This window comes from Syzygium oleosum, unplaced genomic scaffold (genome assembly GCF_021117445.2).
Source record: "Syzygium oleosum isolate NSW1041296 unplaced genomic scaffold, Sole_v2.1 Sole_v2.01, whole genome shotgun sequence".
Lineage (NCBI taxonomy): Eukaryota > Viridiplantae > Streptophyta > Magnoliopsida > Myrtales > Myrtaceae > Syzygium > Syzygium oleosum.
Genome location: NW_026607485.1, coordinates 11,861,929 through 11,879,271, shown reverse-complemented (window position 1 = coordinate 11,879,271; position 17,343 = coordinate 11,861,929). Strand labels below are relative to the sequence as shown.

General features: G+C 38.6%; 1 protein-coding gene across 1 annotated transcript; it reads right to left on the bottom strand.

The window, feature by feature from the left end:
* Positions 1 to 7,124: 7,124 nt before the first annotated feature.
* On the bottom strand, positions 7,125 to 15,162 carry LOC115661383 (uncharacterized). Its single transcript, XM_056318935.1, has 8 exons — positions 14,816 to 15,162; positions 13,791 to 13,886; positions 13,328 to 13,411; positions 10,686 to 10,846; positions 9,122 to 9,239; positions 8,503 to 8,638; positions 7,917 to 8,095; positions 7,125 to 7,594 (listed from the first exon to the last, which is right to left on the bottom strand). Exons 1-8 carry the CDS (start codon positions 15,083 to 15,085, stop codon positions 7,355 to 7,357), a joined length of 1,284 nt encoding a protein of 427 aa, XP_056174910.1. The 5' UTR covers positions 15,086 to 15,162; the 3' UTR covers positions 7,125 to 7,354.
* Positions 15,163 to 17,343: the final 2,181 nt, after the last annotated feature.

The window sequence follows — 17,343 nt, the reverse complement described above, 5'->3', positions numbered from 1 at the left end:
AATTTTGACTGCTTAAAGATTTTCCATCCGTCGCTCAATCTACTCGATTTTTGTGAAAGCTCACTTGTCGAACATTCAATATTTAGTAGACAAATAATTTTTATACAATATCTAGTCGTATTGTATTATGGTCATGACTATTATGTGGCCTAGATGTAGGTCTCGTCAATGGAGACTTTATATTTGATAGGGTGGACCAAGAAAGGAAAAATCTCATGGATTTCATCGTGGCCATTTTTTAAGAAGGATGCAGTGGCCATTTTTCAAGAAGGGTTTCAATGGGATTGGTGATCTCATGGATTTCATTAGGGTGTGGTCGGGTTGTATTGTATTATGGTCATGACTTTCTTATAGTATGTGGTCTTGATGTAGGTCTCATCAATGGAAACTTTTTACTTGTTGGGGTTGACCATACAAGAGAACAATCTCATGATCTCCTTGTTAGGGTGGACCATGCAAGAGAACAATCTGATGGATGCGGTGGCCATTTTTCAAGAAGGGCTTAACGGAAGAAAGAAGCAATTTTTTTATTCAAACAGAAAATAATTTTCAATTCGTTTCCATATTTCAAACAAATATCTGGAAATATTTTCATGAACTCCAACTAATTTCTTGTTTGAAGAGGAATAATAGAAGAAAGAAAGAGAGAGTAGGAAGAGTGATGATAGAAAAAAAAAATAGCCTAAATATTGTTTCATACTGTTCATCCTCACTCTCCAATCAATTTTTTATCTAGCTATAATTAAATTTGACTAGCATAAGTATCCTGAAAAATATTAATCGAGCTCCTTTTTTTTTTGTAGGTTTAATGATAATTTTTTTAAATTATTCCTTAATTAATGTGGTGGCTGGAAGTAAGTATTATGTCCAAAGACAAGATTTTCCATTTAAAAATAATCTATGATGGTAAATTGAGGGATAATTTTGTAGAAAAAATTCATGGTACAGGTATTTTATATATAATTTTCACAGACATAACTAAATTTTGACTGCTTAAAAATTTCCATCCGTCGTTCAATCTACTCGATTTTTGTCCCGATAGAAAGCTCACTTGTCGAACATTCAATATTTAGTATACAAATAATTTTTATTCAATATCTAGTTGTATTGTATTATGGTCATGACTATCTTGTCATATGTGGCCTAAATGTAGGTCTCGTCAATGGAGAGTTTTTACTTGATAGGGTGGACAAGGCAAGGAAGAATATCATGGATTACATGAGGATACGGTGTCCATTTTTCAAGAAGGGCTTAAAGAAGCAATTTTTTTATTCAAACAAAAAATAATTTTCAATCCGTTTCCATATTTCAAACAAATATCTAGAAAGATTTTCATAAAATTTCTTATTTGAAGAGGAATAATAGAAGAAAGAAAGAAAGAGTAGGAAGAGTGATGATAGAAAAAAAAAAGTCAAAATATTGTTTCATACTGTCCATCCTCACTCTCTAATCAATTTTTTTTTTTCCGTTTTTGTCTCTTCTTTTCATTCTTTTTTCTCAACTACCTTTCTTACATATATTTTGTTTGGTAGATATCCAAAGAATTATCCAGCTATAATTAAATTTGACTAGCATTAGTATCATGAAAAATATTAATCGAGCTCCTTTTTTTATTGTAAATTTAATGATAAAATTTTTAAATTATCCCTTAATTTATGTGGCAAACTGAAAGTAAGTATTATGTCCAAAGACAATATTTTCCATCTAAAAATGATCTGTGATGGTAAATTGAGGGATAATTTTGTAGAAAAAATTCATGATATAGGTATTTGATATATAATTTTCATAAATATAGCTAAATTTTGACTGCTTAAATGTTTTCTATCCATTGTTCAATCTACTCAATTTTTATCCCGATAGGAAGCTCACCTATCGAACATTCAATATTTAGTATACAAATAATTTTTATTCAATAGCTAATCATTTTGTATTATCGTCATGACTGTTGGCCTTGATGAATGTCTTGTCAATGGAGTCTTTTTACTTGATAGGTGGACCAGGCAAGAGAAGAATCTTATGGATTTCATCAGGATGCCGTGGCCATTTTTCAAGAAGGGCTTCAAGGGTAGAAATAAAAAGAGAAACAATTGTCTTTTTGATAGATGAATCATAGAACCTTGAAATTCCATTGTTCGGGTAAAAGCATCTATTGAAAAATGCTGAAACGAGGATTGATTGGTGCACTAATCCTCCACAAGTGTATGAGAGTTTCACGCTTTCTTTTTTTTGGAATGAGTCCTAAAATTTTCATAAAATGCAATCAAGTCATAAAATTTATCATAAAAGTACAATTGAATCACAAATCTTTAAAAAGTACAATAAATTCTAAAACTTGTTAATATTTTTTGTAATTATCCTAAAACTTATTAGCATTTTTCGTTTATCAAGTTACAAATAATGTTAATAAGTTTTAGGACTTGATTGTACTTTTAAAAAGTTATAGGGCTTTATTGTATTTTTGTGAGAAATTTTAGGATTTGATTGCACTTTATGAAAGATTTAGAACTCAATTGCACTTTTATTATAAATTTTAGGATTTCCGGTATACTTATCCCTTTTATTTTTCCTGTAGTACTTGATATCTACTAAACATGTCTTATTGCACTTGAATATACGGCTACGATGACCAAAGGTACATAATTCGTATTTATTGCAACACGTATCTTGGGTTGATCTTTCTCTTTCATCTTTATTCATTTACAATGAAAACTACAACTCTCGCCTGGTCCTTATCATGTTTATATACATTCTATTGGTCGAGTCGATGGGCAAGTGAGTCGATCTTACCCTTGTCGATCCGCTTGAAGAGAGTTCTCACAATCCCGACGAAGTAGGGTCGGTCTGGTCCGGTCTATGCCCCACCGCTCGCTTTGTTTAGCAGCATGCTCGAGATAAAAAAGACAAGATAAGTCGGCCTTCGACATAAAACGCAAGATGAATGTATAGCCGGTATAGGATCTTCGGGAGCATGATTTGATTCCGCAAGCGGTTCGGTACAAATGAGGAAAGTTCGAACAAAAGGATCGAAAAAGATCCATCTCATTCATAATGAATTGGATTCGAGCAAAAGCATCGCGTGTTTGCTTCGCTTGGATGCTTCCTTCCTATGGACCATGGCTCCCTCTCTCTCTCTCTGTATGCGCTTAGCTGTCACCACAAGCTCATCAGACGAGCGAACACACGTGGCACGCCTCCCATTGGTCATCAAACAATGGCTTGACAAGTGACAAGTATGTCTGTGGCATCAAAACGGACACACACTCAACATAAATCCCGAGATGTCTTGCCCTAACACATCTACTTCCGAGTTAGATCAACTTCCTAAGGCTCTTGACAGTGGAAGACATCTCTCGCAAATAGCAAAGAATGGTACATAATTGCATTTGACGAGTAATCGAACGAGGACCTCACGGTCTGGCTCAGGATTAACAGTAGTGGAAAAACAGATACAGCTTCGTTCAAGCCACAACCTGCATGGGAAGTGAAGTGACATTTTATCATCTCATCTGCAATGTTATCACTTAATAACAACTCCGATGAGTTATCTTAGATAATATAATCGATGAACTTTTTCCCCGTTTTGACATAATATGCTTTGAAAGATTGCTAGCAGAATAAAACATAGATCCCAATATGACAAACTTGGTGCTACATATGAATTGGGCTTGAAAACTGTTTCACTTTCCACAGCAGAAAAGCCCTAAATTCAATTTATGTCGAAATTACTATGCTCAAATCCAAGTACCACCTCCTAAAGGGTTCTAGGTCTTTCTAAGATGCAAGCACTCAAAATAGCAATTTAAAACTTGCACCAAACTGATGCTGGTTCTTGGACAGATACACAGAGAGAAAGATATACCCAAAAGAAATCAAATTCATTTCAAAATGAAATTTGTGCATCACACCCCCGTATTAGGGCTATTCATGGACGCAAAGCTGCCGTTGCAACCTCAGACACATAAAAATAAGAAAATAACTAATTATTATTGGATATTAAATACTACTAAAACTTAAATGGATTCATTTCGACAAAAAAGAAAAAACAGAAAACAGACCCTTAAGGTCGAGCAGTAAATTTCACAAGCATGCTGCGCTTCCAAGCTTCCAGCATTCTAAAGCATATGTAGGAGCCTATGAAGGGAATAGATAAGGTTAGTTTATGCAGCTACACTCAACATGTAAATATACACTTATTCTGCTCCATAGATAAGGTTAGTTTATGAACCTGCACTCAACATTCAGCTCAGTTACCAACAACTGACTTTAAGACATAACCAGATGCTGCCTAAAGTTGTTATTTTGATAAAGCAACCCAATAAAACAAGTTCAAGTACAATGAGCACAAACTTCATTAATAGAGACATGAAGACCTAGTTTGAGAGCTAGAGGTAAATTATCATTGCAAAAGAATCATATCCACAACAACCCTCCCCCACCCCAACAAAAGATAATAGACTATTATAGCAGGTGATTTCTGGTCAACTAAAACATTCGACTGCAGGCATTGCTGGCAAATTCCAAAGAATTCTACAAAATGGAAGCTCAACAGTAACCCAAAGGCCTGGCCTTTCTTCATAGATAACTGTCAATTAATGCATAAATCTAACAAACACCAGTTAAGCACAGAACTTTGTTCACCTCTGCCCTGTTTTCATCAAGAAAACTAGCTGATTTTGGATTCAAGCCACCAGGACCGTCATAATGGAGAATCCTTAGCTTCCCTTCCTGAATATTAGAGAAGGAAATGCTAGTATTTAAGAATAGCTTGTGAGCCCGTGATCCAGTCATACTATATTACATTTATTCACCTTTGTTCCATAAACCAGGCCACCTCCAACTAATGGGTGAAAGCGTGCAACATTTACTTCATCTTCAGCACTGGGAAGAAGTCTCTCAAGTTCCATATCAGAAACCCTGTAGACCTGGTTGAAGAAACCAGCTTAGGGAGATGGAAACACCCGACATTACAGCCAGATAACAGCACTTTAGACAATGATAAATTTTTCTGAGAATAATTTCCATGTATATCATGCTTGTGCTAATGGATAAGCGATGAGAACAGTGCTCACTGCTAAATTTGAAAGAGAGGGACGTAAAAACCAACACATCCAGGATTGGACAATTACCTGTGTGTCTATCCTACATAAGATGATCGGGAAAACGGACTGCTCATCAAGAAATGCCCAACAATTAGTGACATCAACTTCTGAGGCAGTTCTAGCCTATTCAACCATTAAATGCAACCAACAACAATGCTATCACTACCCCTTTCGACTAGGTCATTCTGTAATATACTTGAGAGTGACAATGACCAATACTCAAATCCCGGATGAAAGATGGATTTGGTGTATCTTCTGTGCTCATCAATCAATGGGCTCATATCATAGGTATGGTTAATTTTATTGCAGATTTTGCCAACTATACAAGATGAACAGGCATGTCAATCCCATTCTGGTAATAAAACAACTGTTGCCAGCAATCAAAGCGCTGAGCATATACCTCTTTCTGGTGACAACGGGTGAAGCACATGAATCATAGAAATAATTGGAACGATAGTTACGGACATCATCCTTAATCACACTTGGCTTCTTTTCCTAGAAAGAAGTTCTCATGTCAATAAGTCTAATAATCGATAGCTTTCCTTCAAAATGCACATAACTTCCCTCTAACAGTGCAGTGCAATTGCCTCTTGTCCTTTGACAGAATGACAGTCCAATGATATTTCAAAGCAGACAGATTGCTAATTTTTCAGTACTAAATGGAAGGATGATATTACAGAATCACTAGCACTGGCATGATTGAGCTGCATGCCGGAGAAGGGGTGACAATGTCCCCCAAAGCTACATCCTTACACTTTTTATGCAGGATATGCGTGCATGCAAGCTCTATATCTTGACTTTGTCAACAACAACTGATGACATCTTAGACTTGGACTCTGGAAACTGGTTACTCCAAAAGAAATTAAAACCTTTGGCACTTAGAGTTAAATTAACAGTTACCGCTCCGATTGAGAGGCAAAGGATAGAGGAAAAGAGGCCTTTCATTCGTAAGTCTCTTGCTTTCTAGGCAGGATAAGAAATAAACGGAACTGTACAACATTTCAAATTCCAAATCAATGCAACTAGAAAAACTCTGATCCCTAATTGAGTTCCCTCATTATGTGCTCATGCCGAATTCATCCTTGAAATTGCTTCGACAACATTAACCAGTATTAATGCAAGCATAAGCAGGACACCAGGAACAGCATTATTTCTCAGGAAAAAAAGACGGGCCTATTGATGGTTGGCCACGAGAGTTCTCTCAGCTGCGGCTTCGATGAACGCGACACCGCTGATGACTTCGTGGGCGCTATGGCAATAGTAGACCTCACCACCACCGCACACAGTCCCCTTCCCCCACTTTGACATGCATGCGACTGGAGCTCCGGCTAAAATTGGGTGGAGTCAGGGGGAGGTTACAATGGATTTCCAAGAGATCGGGGAGGACATGACGAGAGTCGAAACCTCATGGGGGAAACTCACAACTCACAGAATTCGAGGGGGCAAAACGTAACTTGCCCCATTTGTATAGACCCTCGTCTGGATTGACTTACCAAATCTACGTATTGCATACTTATCACCAACACGTGAATTTTTCAAGTAGGGGGCGCATGAGAATGGTGTGATAATTGCAAAATTTTCTGTACAGACTCCTTCCTTTGCAGTATTCTGTCTTGGAATGATTGTTTTGCTTACTGATAGCTGTAATGTACTGTGTAACCTTACACGCAACATATCTGGCAAATCTGATGTTCCTTTATAGTACAGAACATATATGCAACACCACCCCCAACCGATACTATTATGTCGGGACACTCTCTCCGACCCTACGATCCGATCCTCCAAGACCTCGACATGATCCTAATTAGTATTGCGATCCTATCAACGGTGTTCCTGACCTAGATGCATGTGGCAGAATATGTATGTGAATAGAAAGTTATAATGCAAAGCTCGTACTCCATACATTTTTTGTCGAGCGAATCCCAGGAAGCATTCATCTTTGAGACCAGCCAACTCTAGACACCGAGAAATCGGTCATATGAAATAGTGAAGAATCTCATCCTGTCAAGTTGGAGAATAGGTAAATGGAAAAAATGGTGTATTTTCATTGCTCGACCAAGAAAAAAGTAAGTTTTCTCGGCAAGTTATCATACAGGAATATGTGTTGAATATACAAATACAAAATCCCAGACTTTTGCAGACATGGCCTATGTGGTGGATGAACCAAGAGTCGAATTGGTACATACAGAACTTTCATAACTAAGGAGACTAGCAAAGAATTGCATTTTGCTCACAAAGTTTCTCGAGCCTTGACCTTAAAGGATGGCCGGATCTTTGTATCTCTTGAAAATGGCTTCAATGTCTGCCGTTATTTCAGATGGCAAAGGCCTCTCAACTGTTAGAAAAGCATCAATGTCTTCTTTTAGTTGCTCGACGGAGGTTGCGCCGACAATTGAACTCGTCATGAATGGCCGATCTCTTGCAAATGCAAGAGCAAGTTGAACGAGGGTTAACCCGTATTTCTGAGCAACTTCAACATATTTTATGGTTACTTCCTGAGAATGAGATACGAGGATGGTTACTGAGATGCCACTTTGGTCCGTCAAAAGCAGAGCACAAGATGTGCCCCACTTGATAGACCATGATTTCTTAATGTGTAGCCGGATAAAGAGAAGAATAGAGCCCAATGCAAAAAATTAAACAACAGAGAAAAAACAATTTCAGGAAAATCATCCTAATTAAGCCCCTGCTCTTCCCTATTTCAGATGCATCTCCTTTTCAAGTTTTCAGCAGGAGAACCTAACCGGTGAGTACTAAAAATTGAGGGCCTCTAGCTTCTCCTGATACGATCGAACAATTTCCAGTTCCTCAACATACCTTGGCATGAGAGTTGTTATATCTCTCCATGTAACCAGGGAATAGGTTCAATCTCCCTTTCTTTGCAGCTTCAGAATTGATATCTAAGTACTTCCCACTGAGGGATCCACCACCCAGTGGAGAATAAGCAAGTAACCCTATATTGTAGTTCTTTGGGTGGCAAACTTCCACAAGATCGACTGCAACAAATTAAATGGGAAATGTCATTACTGATTGTCCTTCCAACGAAATTACAGATGTGCTGTTATCAGCATTTCAAAAGAGAATCTATGGATGCATCTTTTTAGCTTTGGGGAATGACAAGACAGATTAGCCATGCCTTCTTTCAACATAAAGTGACATCCCCCTGCAAATATTATTATCTGTCCATCCATTCACATCACCTATCAAACAAATCTAATGGGAAAATTCAACAATCAGAAAGAAGATAGCCATCCATCCCACTGCTACGTGTAGAGCAGCGGCAACGCTTGAGAAGATGGGAATATTTAGTTGTCCAAAGCACATGATTAGTATCCTCAATCTTTGAAATATCTGTTTCCCTACAATATCCTCTAGGCAAATGTTCATTAGAAGAAGGATTTACCTTCAAAGTGGCATCTGACAAGTAAACTGTAGCTATTTTGTATGCTTACAATCTTTGGTAATCCCTCAACTTTAGCTGCATGAACAAACTCCATCACTCCATAGGAAGTCTCGTTTGAAACGCCAATATAACGAACCTGATCAAATTTGGCATCCTCAGTTAAGTTGAGAGTACACTTCTGTGTCTGTTGCTTTTCTATTTCCAAATAAGTAATTCAAGTTGACAATGTGACTCTGAACATGCAGAAGCAAGTTTCAATTCTAGTTGTCATAGGCAATTCCTTCAATGAAATCTACGGCCAGTGCATTTTGTATCTACTCCTATATATTCAAATGCATTATTTGTTGCTCAAACAGCGATAACAAGTGTAGATCTCTTTAGCTGTGACCCCTTATGAGAAGAGTTTAGATCTCCCAAGCACTGATCAGCTTAGACCATTCAGAAAAGGCAGAAGATATGACACTAAGCAAATTAGTTACATTTCAAAATCTCAAAGGATGAGCATTCTCTTCTGGGCGTAAGGTAAATTACTATCATTCAAATTCATCAAATTGTTGCAGTAAGGAAATAGGTTGCCTGAGACACTAGAATTGAAAATTAGCAGAAAATTATAAGTCACCTTCCCTTCGTCGATAAGCTCTTGAAAAGCCTTCAACTGCTCTACAAAAGGTACACTAGGCCTCCATTTAGAGAAATCATAGGCATACTCACCAAACAATGGAACATAGCGATCTGGCCTGTCATGAATCTTCTAGTCAGAGAAGAAGAACAGCAAACAAGAATCTTCAGAAATAAAGAAGTAGAACTTATACAGAGTCCATGGAGAAATCAAAAGAAGTTAGGAGCAGTTCTGTCTAATTTTACTGCTTAGAATAATGAAACATTAGACTTCATTCACTTTTTATTACTACCATGTACCTTTTTCACTTCTTTGGGATTTCAGGGTACGTAAGATGCAGGCCACAAATAATCACAGCTACAGTAATCACAAATTTATCATGAAGGCATTCCAAAGGTGGAACCAAGAAACCCTTTTTTCCTAGTTTTTCTGAAGATTACAATTCTCAAATAGCATCCACTAACCAATTATTATGCTAACAGAGAGATGGAGAAGCAATTTTGGTAAATCAAGCATGCAGAGTAGTGAAACAAGAACTGTATCATGATTGGATGAACTGAGCAAAATACTATAAAATACACATCTAATGTGGTGGTCTGTCCAGCCAATATAAAAATACAAATTTAAATAAGTAAAAGTAAGTGCTCAGTGTTCATTCCAGATAAACAAAAATGTGCCGGTCCGTTCATGCTAATATACCATAAATTCATGCACAAAGAACAGTGATGCGCACACATGGAGATCAGGGGAAGGTTATTAAAGGGCATCATGCTCTTCCAGTTCCCAATGTCTACACAACAGCAGAAAACAGATCATGTTCTTCATAAGAAATAGGCAGAGGGAGTGCTTAAATCTCAAACTGATTCGCAGATGCAGAAAAAGACGTTATCAAGCATGCAGAGTAGTGAAACGAGAACTGTATCATGATTGGATGAACTGAGCAAAATACTATAAAATACACATCTAATGTGGTGGTCTGTCTAGCTAATATGAAAATACAAATTTAAGTAAGTAAAAGTAAGTGCTCAGTGTTCATTCCAGATAAACAAAAATGTGCCGGTCCGTTCATGCTAATGTACCACGGATTCATGCACAAAGAACAGTGATGTGCACACACGGAGATCAGGGGAAGGTTATTAAAGTGCATCATGCTCTTCCAGTTCCCAATGTCTACACAACAGCAGAAAATAGATCATGTTCTTCATAAGAAACAGGCAGAGGGAGTACCTAAATCTCAAACTGATTTGCAGATGCAGAAAAAGACGTTAAGAGATCTACAAGAAAAGAATAAAGTTTTACGTTGAAACATGTTTGACTTCGCACCTAATGCAGTCTCTTACAAGCCCCTGGTCTCAGAGTCATTGAGTATCGTCATACAAGAAATAAGAAAGGGAGGGTGAATGCACAAATCAAGTTGGCCAAAAAAAGGAGAAAGGGAGTGAAAAGCACAAACCAAGATCGATCCAATCAACTCACATGAAATGGCATTCACAAATTAAGAATTAACTCAATTCCATTCTGCCATTAATTACTGTCATTTCTCACATATGATTGACTAGCATACCAATGGATTTGCAGCAAATCAATGTAGTCTGTGTTGAGGCGCTTAAGGCTCTTTTCAACACTTTCTTTAATATTTGCAGCATCAACCCGTAAAACCTTTGCATTCTCACGGATATAACTTGATCTCTCGGAATAGCCACATACTTTTGTTGCCAAAATGACCTAAAATGTAAAAATGATAAATACATCCATAATTAGAGACGTTAATATTACATGAATTTTCTTTAGTTGGTGATCTTCATTCTTGGTAATAACTCAAACAAGTTCACTTAGTGGTGTAATAACTGAAGTGTGGACGACACAGTGTGTAGCGACAAATATCGGCATGTTAAAAAATGCTTTCTGCAGTTTCTGAGAGTCATTGCCAGGTTAATTGAAAGAGTATTCAATTGAAAGCACAAAATGGTAGCATACTATATCTATGAGAAACATACTGCCTGGTCCCATATTCTTTTGTATCAAAATGCAGAAGAAGAACAAATAAGCTCTCAATCAAATCTAACGAAAAATCAAAGCTTTAGAATCCAAAATTGCTCAGAAGTTGTACACCTGGGCCTTACACACATAAACACATACTGCTTTTAAGATTTTGAGTGGTAAATCCCTCAACATGGCATTAAAACCCATTCAAATCTCTTTTTTAACATGTCCCAGCACCATGCTCGTTTACAACACAAGTACGATATTGTTGTTAACTGTTGTCCATCAGTTTAAACTCAATTGAATGTCCAGCATTACGCAAGCATGCGGTATGTATACTCTCACCAAATAGGTTAAGTTTTTTCCTGGAAATCTTCTCACCCAATAAATACTTAACATTCTGGACAAGCAACTCCAAAACCTTTTTTCGCCACAATGATGACCCATGTAGTTTACCCCAGGAAAATGTAAGAGCATCCTTCACCAATGCTGAAAGACTAGATACTCTAGATTTCACAAAACCATTAAATACATCATCGACATTCTGCCTCTCAGTTTGTGTACTAAACAGTGGCCATGCCTTATAGGCTCTTCTCACATAGAGAGCCACTGTAATGCCAAATTGCTGACAATAAACCTACTAAATGAGTCACTCTCTATGTCATGAAGTTTAACTCTCAGGACCTGGAAATAAGTTGAATACCTATGCTCTTGTGGAACAGGTAGCAGAGAACATGTTCCTCTTCCACTCATCTAATAGAGTAGTTTCTTGCTGTACTTACTGATTGAACACAAATCAACCCTCTGTTATCCTTTACAGTAATGTCAGCTTGCAACTCCTAAAACTAACCAAATGGAAGAATGAGATGACACAGTGTCTTAAAGTAGAGATCCAAAACATAAGACAAAGTAAAAGTTACCGTAAGCTTTGGCTTATCCAACTCGTATTAAGTGCACTTATACAGTGCCACTACATGCCAGATCAAAAGAGTGTTGAAATTAGAAACTTCTGTTGTTTTCAAGTGCTTTAAAATGAAAGTGGCAGAGACAACAATACTTTGCCAGATATGGGAACACACAAGAAAAAGACGACATAGAAATAAATCTTAGGTAGGCATAGCTCCAATCGAGAAGAAGATGAGAGACGAACAATTGAGATGGTTTGACGATGTTTTTTTATAGGTTAAAGAAAAGACTACTAGAGAGCACCAAGGGGGTGCAAACCCATATACAAAGAAGCTTAGAACAAAACGAGCTCACTGACAAGACAAATCATTCACATGTCGATTAGAGCATTTGCATCCACACATAACTTCCAACTATACCAAAAGTTTAAGACTTTCAACCAACTTTGCATAATCACAATAATGGGCTTCTCCTCTCCAACAAAGGCTATATTCCGCTCTACCAACCATGTTGAGAGAAGAACTGCGAATGCCCTAGTGAGGAGATGTGAGCAAGGGATGGAAAAATGGGTTTAAAGGGGCAGGAGAAGACCTTGAACGATGAGGAAGGAGACGATAAAGAAAGATAGGGAGTATGTAGAGCATAAAAAGGATCTAATGAAGGATTGGGTGTAATGGCGTGATACGATCCTTACAGCCGGCCACAATTAGTGGGTGAGGCATCGTTTGTTGTTGTATTGTGCCTTTTCTTATTTGCTGAAAAGAGAACAGACACGTCAATGTGGGAGAACTACAGCATTCTAGGAGCAACTGAAAAATCTCTCTAAGAAGTTATCAAAGTTTTAAGACCATTTTCCATAGACCATTAGATTCATTTATCCTATTACTAATGCTGCGTTAGCCCCCGTCGAGGACTAGTCGGGCATCACCGCTGGTTTGAGCCCTAGCTCGCCGGCCGCGCGGACACCTCGATTATCAAAAACAAAAAAAAAATTATTTGTCCACTAATCAACAGGATTAATGTGCAAAACATCAGCGGCACATCCAGAGACTAATTTTACGTTGACCTTTCTGAGGAGCTTAAATGAGACACCACACATCTCGCAGTAACCTTAAGCGACTGTTATGAAAAAATGGAGAGTCGAACAAGACATATCCATTTAAACACAACATGAAGTTCATCGTCTTCCCTAGACCATTCATAAAGCATGAACGCTTTTAGAAACTCAAAGTCCCAGAAGATGATTCTCAAGATTGGTTTTATAAGCCACCGTAGACAAAGTGATAGTCCGTAAGAGATGGATTAAACCCTCCATACCTTGTCACGTGGCCGGGACTTCAGCCAGCTACCAATATATAGATCAGTTTTTCCTTGTGTCTCCTTCTTCATTGGAATGGGATACTGCAGAAAGTCGGAGTTTACGTATATGTTGGTATACAATAATGCCAAAAAAAATATGCACAGAAAACTCCACTAGATGTCTGCTCATAATATGGGAAAATACACATCTAGTGGATGCAATTATTTTTTCTAGAAATGTATTAGTTCACTTAGAACATATGCAGCCATGTGCATTAAAGGAGGGAGGAATCCAAGCAAGTGAACGCATAACTTATTTCCTATGCAATGAAATTTCTAGACCTGAACTGTGAAGAAAGAAACGATAAGATATTAAAAGAATAGTTGTCTAGTGGTTGTCCTATATAACTTACATAAGAATCGAAAGCAAGTAAGATTGAAGATCTATTTAAGAAGTGTGAAGATAAAGCGATATACTTACAGACTCTGCAGTGTCTAGAATATTGATACCATGATCCCATGCATAACCGAGCATTTCGTGGGCCTCTTTCTCTGTATTCTGCTCACCAAATGTCATCTGAAATGTAGCAGACCACTCATTATCTAGGATAAAACATAATAAACACCCGTTATATATAGATCCACTTAATACAGGAAAATCCATATTCCCACAAATAGAAAAAGAAAACCAAAATTCTGAAACGCAAGAAGCATAATGAGAAGGCTATTCCATAAAGGCGTGGCAAAGAGACAAGCTACGTGAAACTTGAATAGACAAATGTGCTTTTCCATTCATAATTTTTATAGGCTTCATATTGGGAGATGAAAATTGTAAAGTCAATCAGTACTAAACAAAGAAAGCAATCACAGATGTTAATAATAAAAATCTCCATTACTGCATAAGTTTAGCCAGTTCTTCAGTTTTATGGCTGATTCCTCATGGAATTTATATAATTAGCATTACAACCTCTTTGCAATATCCGCTCTTTGCGTAACCGCTGCTCGAGTAAGCGCTGCTAATCTTAGCAGGAATTTCGGAATCGAATAGGCGGCTAGACTTTTCCTGCTTGTGACGGCTTTCCGGCTTAGACTGATTTAGTGAAGTATGCCAGTTTGCTAACACCTTGCTTTGACTCTGCCTCTTGGGACTCACTAGCCTAAGGCTTAGCCAAGACTTCTTCTTTCCATGCAAAGATATACCTGCTTGTAATTCTCAATTTGATCGTTCAGTCTGCCGTTTACAAGCGCTTGGCTCGCCCGATCCAACATCCTAAAATGTAGTCTACTTTGAATCCTGCCGATCACCAGTAGTGCACGCAACTTCATTTCCGCCGAATATCCACACAGGGAAGAGCGTTTGAAATTGAAACTAGGCACATCGAGCATCAAAGTTGAGGAACCAACACCACGACGCAAAAAAGTTCAAGCAAAAGGCACGTCATTATACACCCTGCAGTCCCAACACAAATCGGCCGAACAATCAAGCGCCAAATGACGGAACCGTACCGTGCCGAGCGTGATTTCGCTGATTACGAGGTCGGAGTCGCCGAGCTTCCTGTACTCCAACGCGCTCTTCTCGCCGAGCTTCGCCCTCGCTCCCGGCTCGAATCGGCTCCTCCAGAGACGCCTCCCCGCCGCCCCGGACAACGGCCGTCGGGGGAACGCGGCGCGGCCGCCGCCGCCGAGGCCGAGCCGGCAGAGCAGACGCGCGGCTCCGGCGCCGGCGGAGAAGGGAGAAGCGGGAGGGGTCGGAGCGAGGGCGACCGGGGACGCCATTTCTGCGGAGCGAACGAAGAGCTTCGTCGCAGCGCGGAGTGCTCGTGGACGCTCGACTCTTATCAGAAACACGAGCGTTTTTTGAAAGGACGCCCGCTCTTGTACGGCCGATTGCCGATCTCAGCACGAGGACAAGAAATATCTGGCGCGGTTTCCATCAACCGGGTCGACGAGGGTCGTCGGCGTAGAGCGGTTCGAACCGTTCGAACCGAGCCGAACCGGCTGCTCAGATACAGAAATTTCGCTGGCTAACATATAGTTCGCGTAATGAATAATGATATGAACGGTTCTTAAACTTTGGCTCTACATGAAATTTTAATTTATTCAATGTGGTTCTTAAACTTTATCTTAATATGCAATGTGGTCCATTGACTTTTAATTTGTTCGTTGTGATCCCTGGAGTTTTGGTATATGTTCAATTTAGTCTTTGAACTATATGAAAATGTTCAATGTTGATTTCTCCATTATTTCAAATTGGGCTAAACTTCATGGACGACATCGCATATTGTGCTAAAATTTAGGATCCGCATTGAACAAATTAAAAGTTTAAGGGATCAGATTGCGTATTAGGTCAAAGTTTATGAATCATTTGTACCATTTTCCTTTTGCGTAAAGAAAGCTTATTATCGATTTCATGCGAATGCATTCATGGTTTGATTAATTAATCAAGTATAATAACCAGCGTCCTTGGGAGGAGCTCCTCAGGGAGGAGCGCGTCAATTAGGGTGGCCAATGTTTTTGGATGCAGGAACGGGTATTTGGATGTACGAGGAATGGCAAACGTGCTTTGATGGGCGACTCCTTGAAAACCTTGAATGTGATGGGTTTGGTCCTGCGGACCCGACCCGGGTTCAGACAATTATTTACCCAGACCAAGCACGTGATCAAAAAAATAAATTACAAAAGGATACAGTTACCGTTAGCAAGTGCATTCGAGACATTTATTATGTACATTTGATAATATATTCGACCTCCAAGGCTAACTGCACACATCGTGAGGAGAGTCGGTGCATTGAGAACCGCAAATTTTGCATATTGTCACCCAACCAAGTGTAGTGAAGGATCCGATCAAAAAAAAAAAAAAGTGTAGTGAAGGAGCAATAATTTCACGATCCCGACGCACATAACCCCAATTGATCTAAGCCATTGGATCAAGTAGGGCCTACATGATTGGGTGGTTCGCACTCGCATCGACCGGGCTCATGTGTATCCGGAGCAGCTAATGATATTTCGCAGCGGAGACCCTTGTCAACAAAGTGCCTAAAAACTCAACAAGAGAATGGATAAATGATCGAACCCAAGAATGAGAACAAACACATTTACAATCGATTGACAGTTTTGCCAACATCCTAGGCCGAAGAAAGTTGTTTCTTTTATTACTCAAACAGCCCAATGTTTTTTTAAAGGTTTGCAAGGCATTTCATGAGCCTTTAGATAGTCGGGCACTTTTGCATCCTTAAGTTATAAAAGAAGAAGAAGATGTTTTCTAGAGACCTTAGAATGATGCAAGAAAACCCTAGCACGTATATTGCATGACTAACAAGGGTATTAAGTCACTTAAAGAAGGCGACAACTTGTGCTGCACGAGATAATATGAGAAAAAGGGATAAATTACAAAAATACCTAATGCTCATTCAACGCCACACAAATACGTACTAAGCGTAAATTGCAAACCATTGATACGGTGCAATCGACCAATCATACTACTTCTATGTTGTGCATGGCCTGATCTGGCATAGCCTTTGTGTGCACCCATCTCCTAAGTTGAACAACGACGCCGGCCAAATCGAGGTCCCTAAAACAAAATTCAAGCGACGGAATATTAGTCAGTATTATGTACTATGTATAGGAGACTTCTTACCACGATAAAATATTGTATACAAGTATTTTACGAATGATGTGATGGACAAAATTAACGATACTTTGCAAAAAACCAACATAGGGAATTGGTGGCTTTTAACAAGACTCGACGTATGCCATACGTAATCTTGACAGATGGTTAATTGGGGTGTTAAGTAAGGCTTACTCGCGTGCCGTTCACATATGGTGTGGCAAGCCAAGCAAAATAAGGTGTAATTTAGTATCGTAAAAAATAACACATGCAGTAAGTTAATTGGAAAATGAATGCATCGCTTCAATTAGCCAATACATTTTCGTGATTGAGAGCTTTTATTTTTTTTTATATAGTTTTTGCAAAAGATCAACTAGCATTGCGAGAGCAAATATCCTATCTTACAAATTGAAGTAAAAGCTAAGAT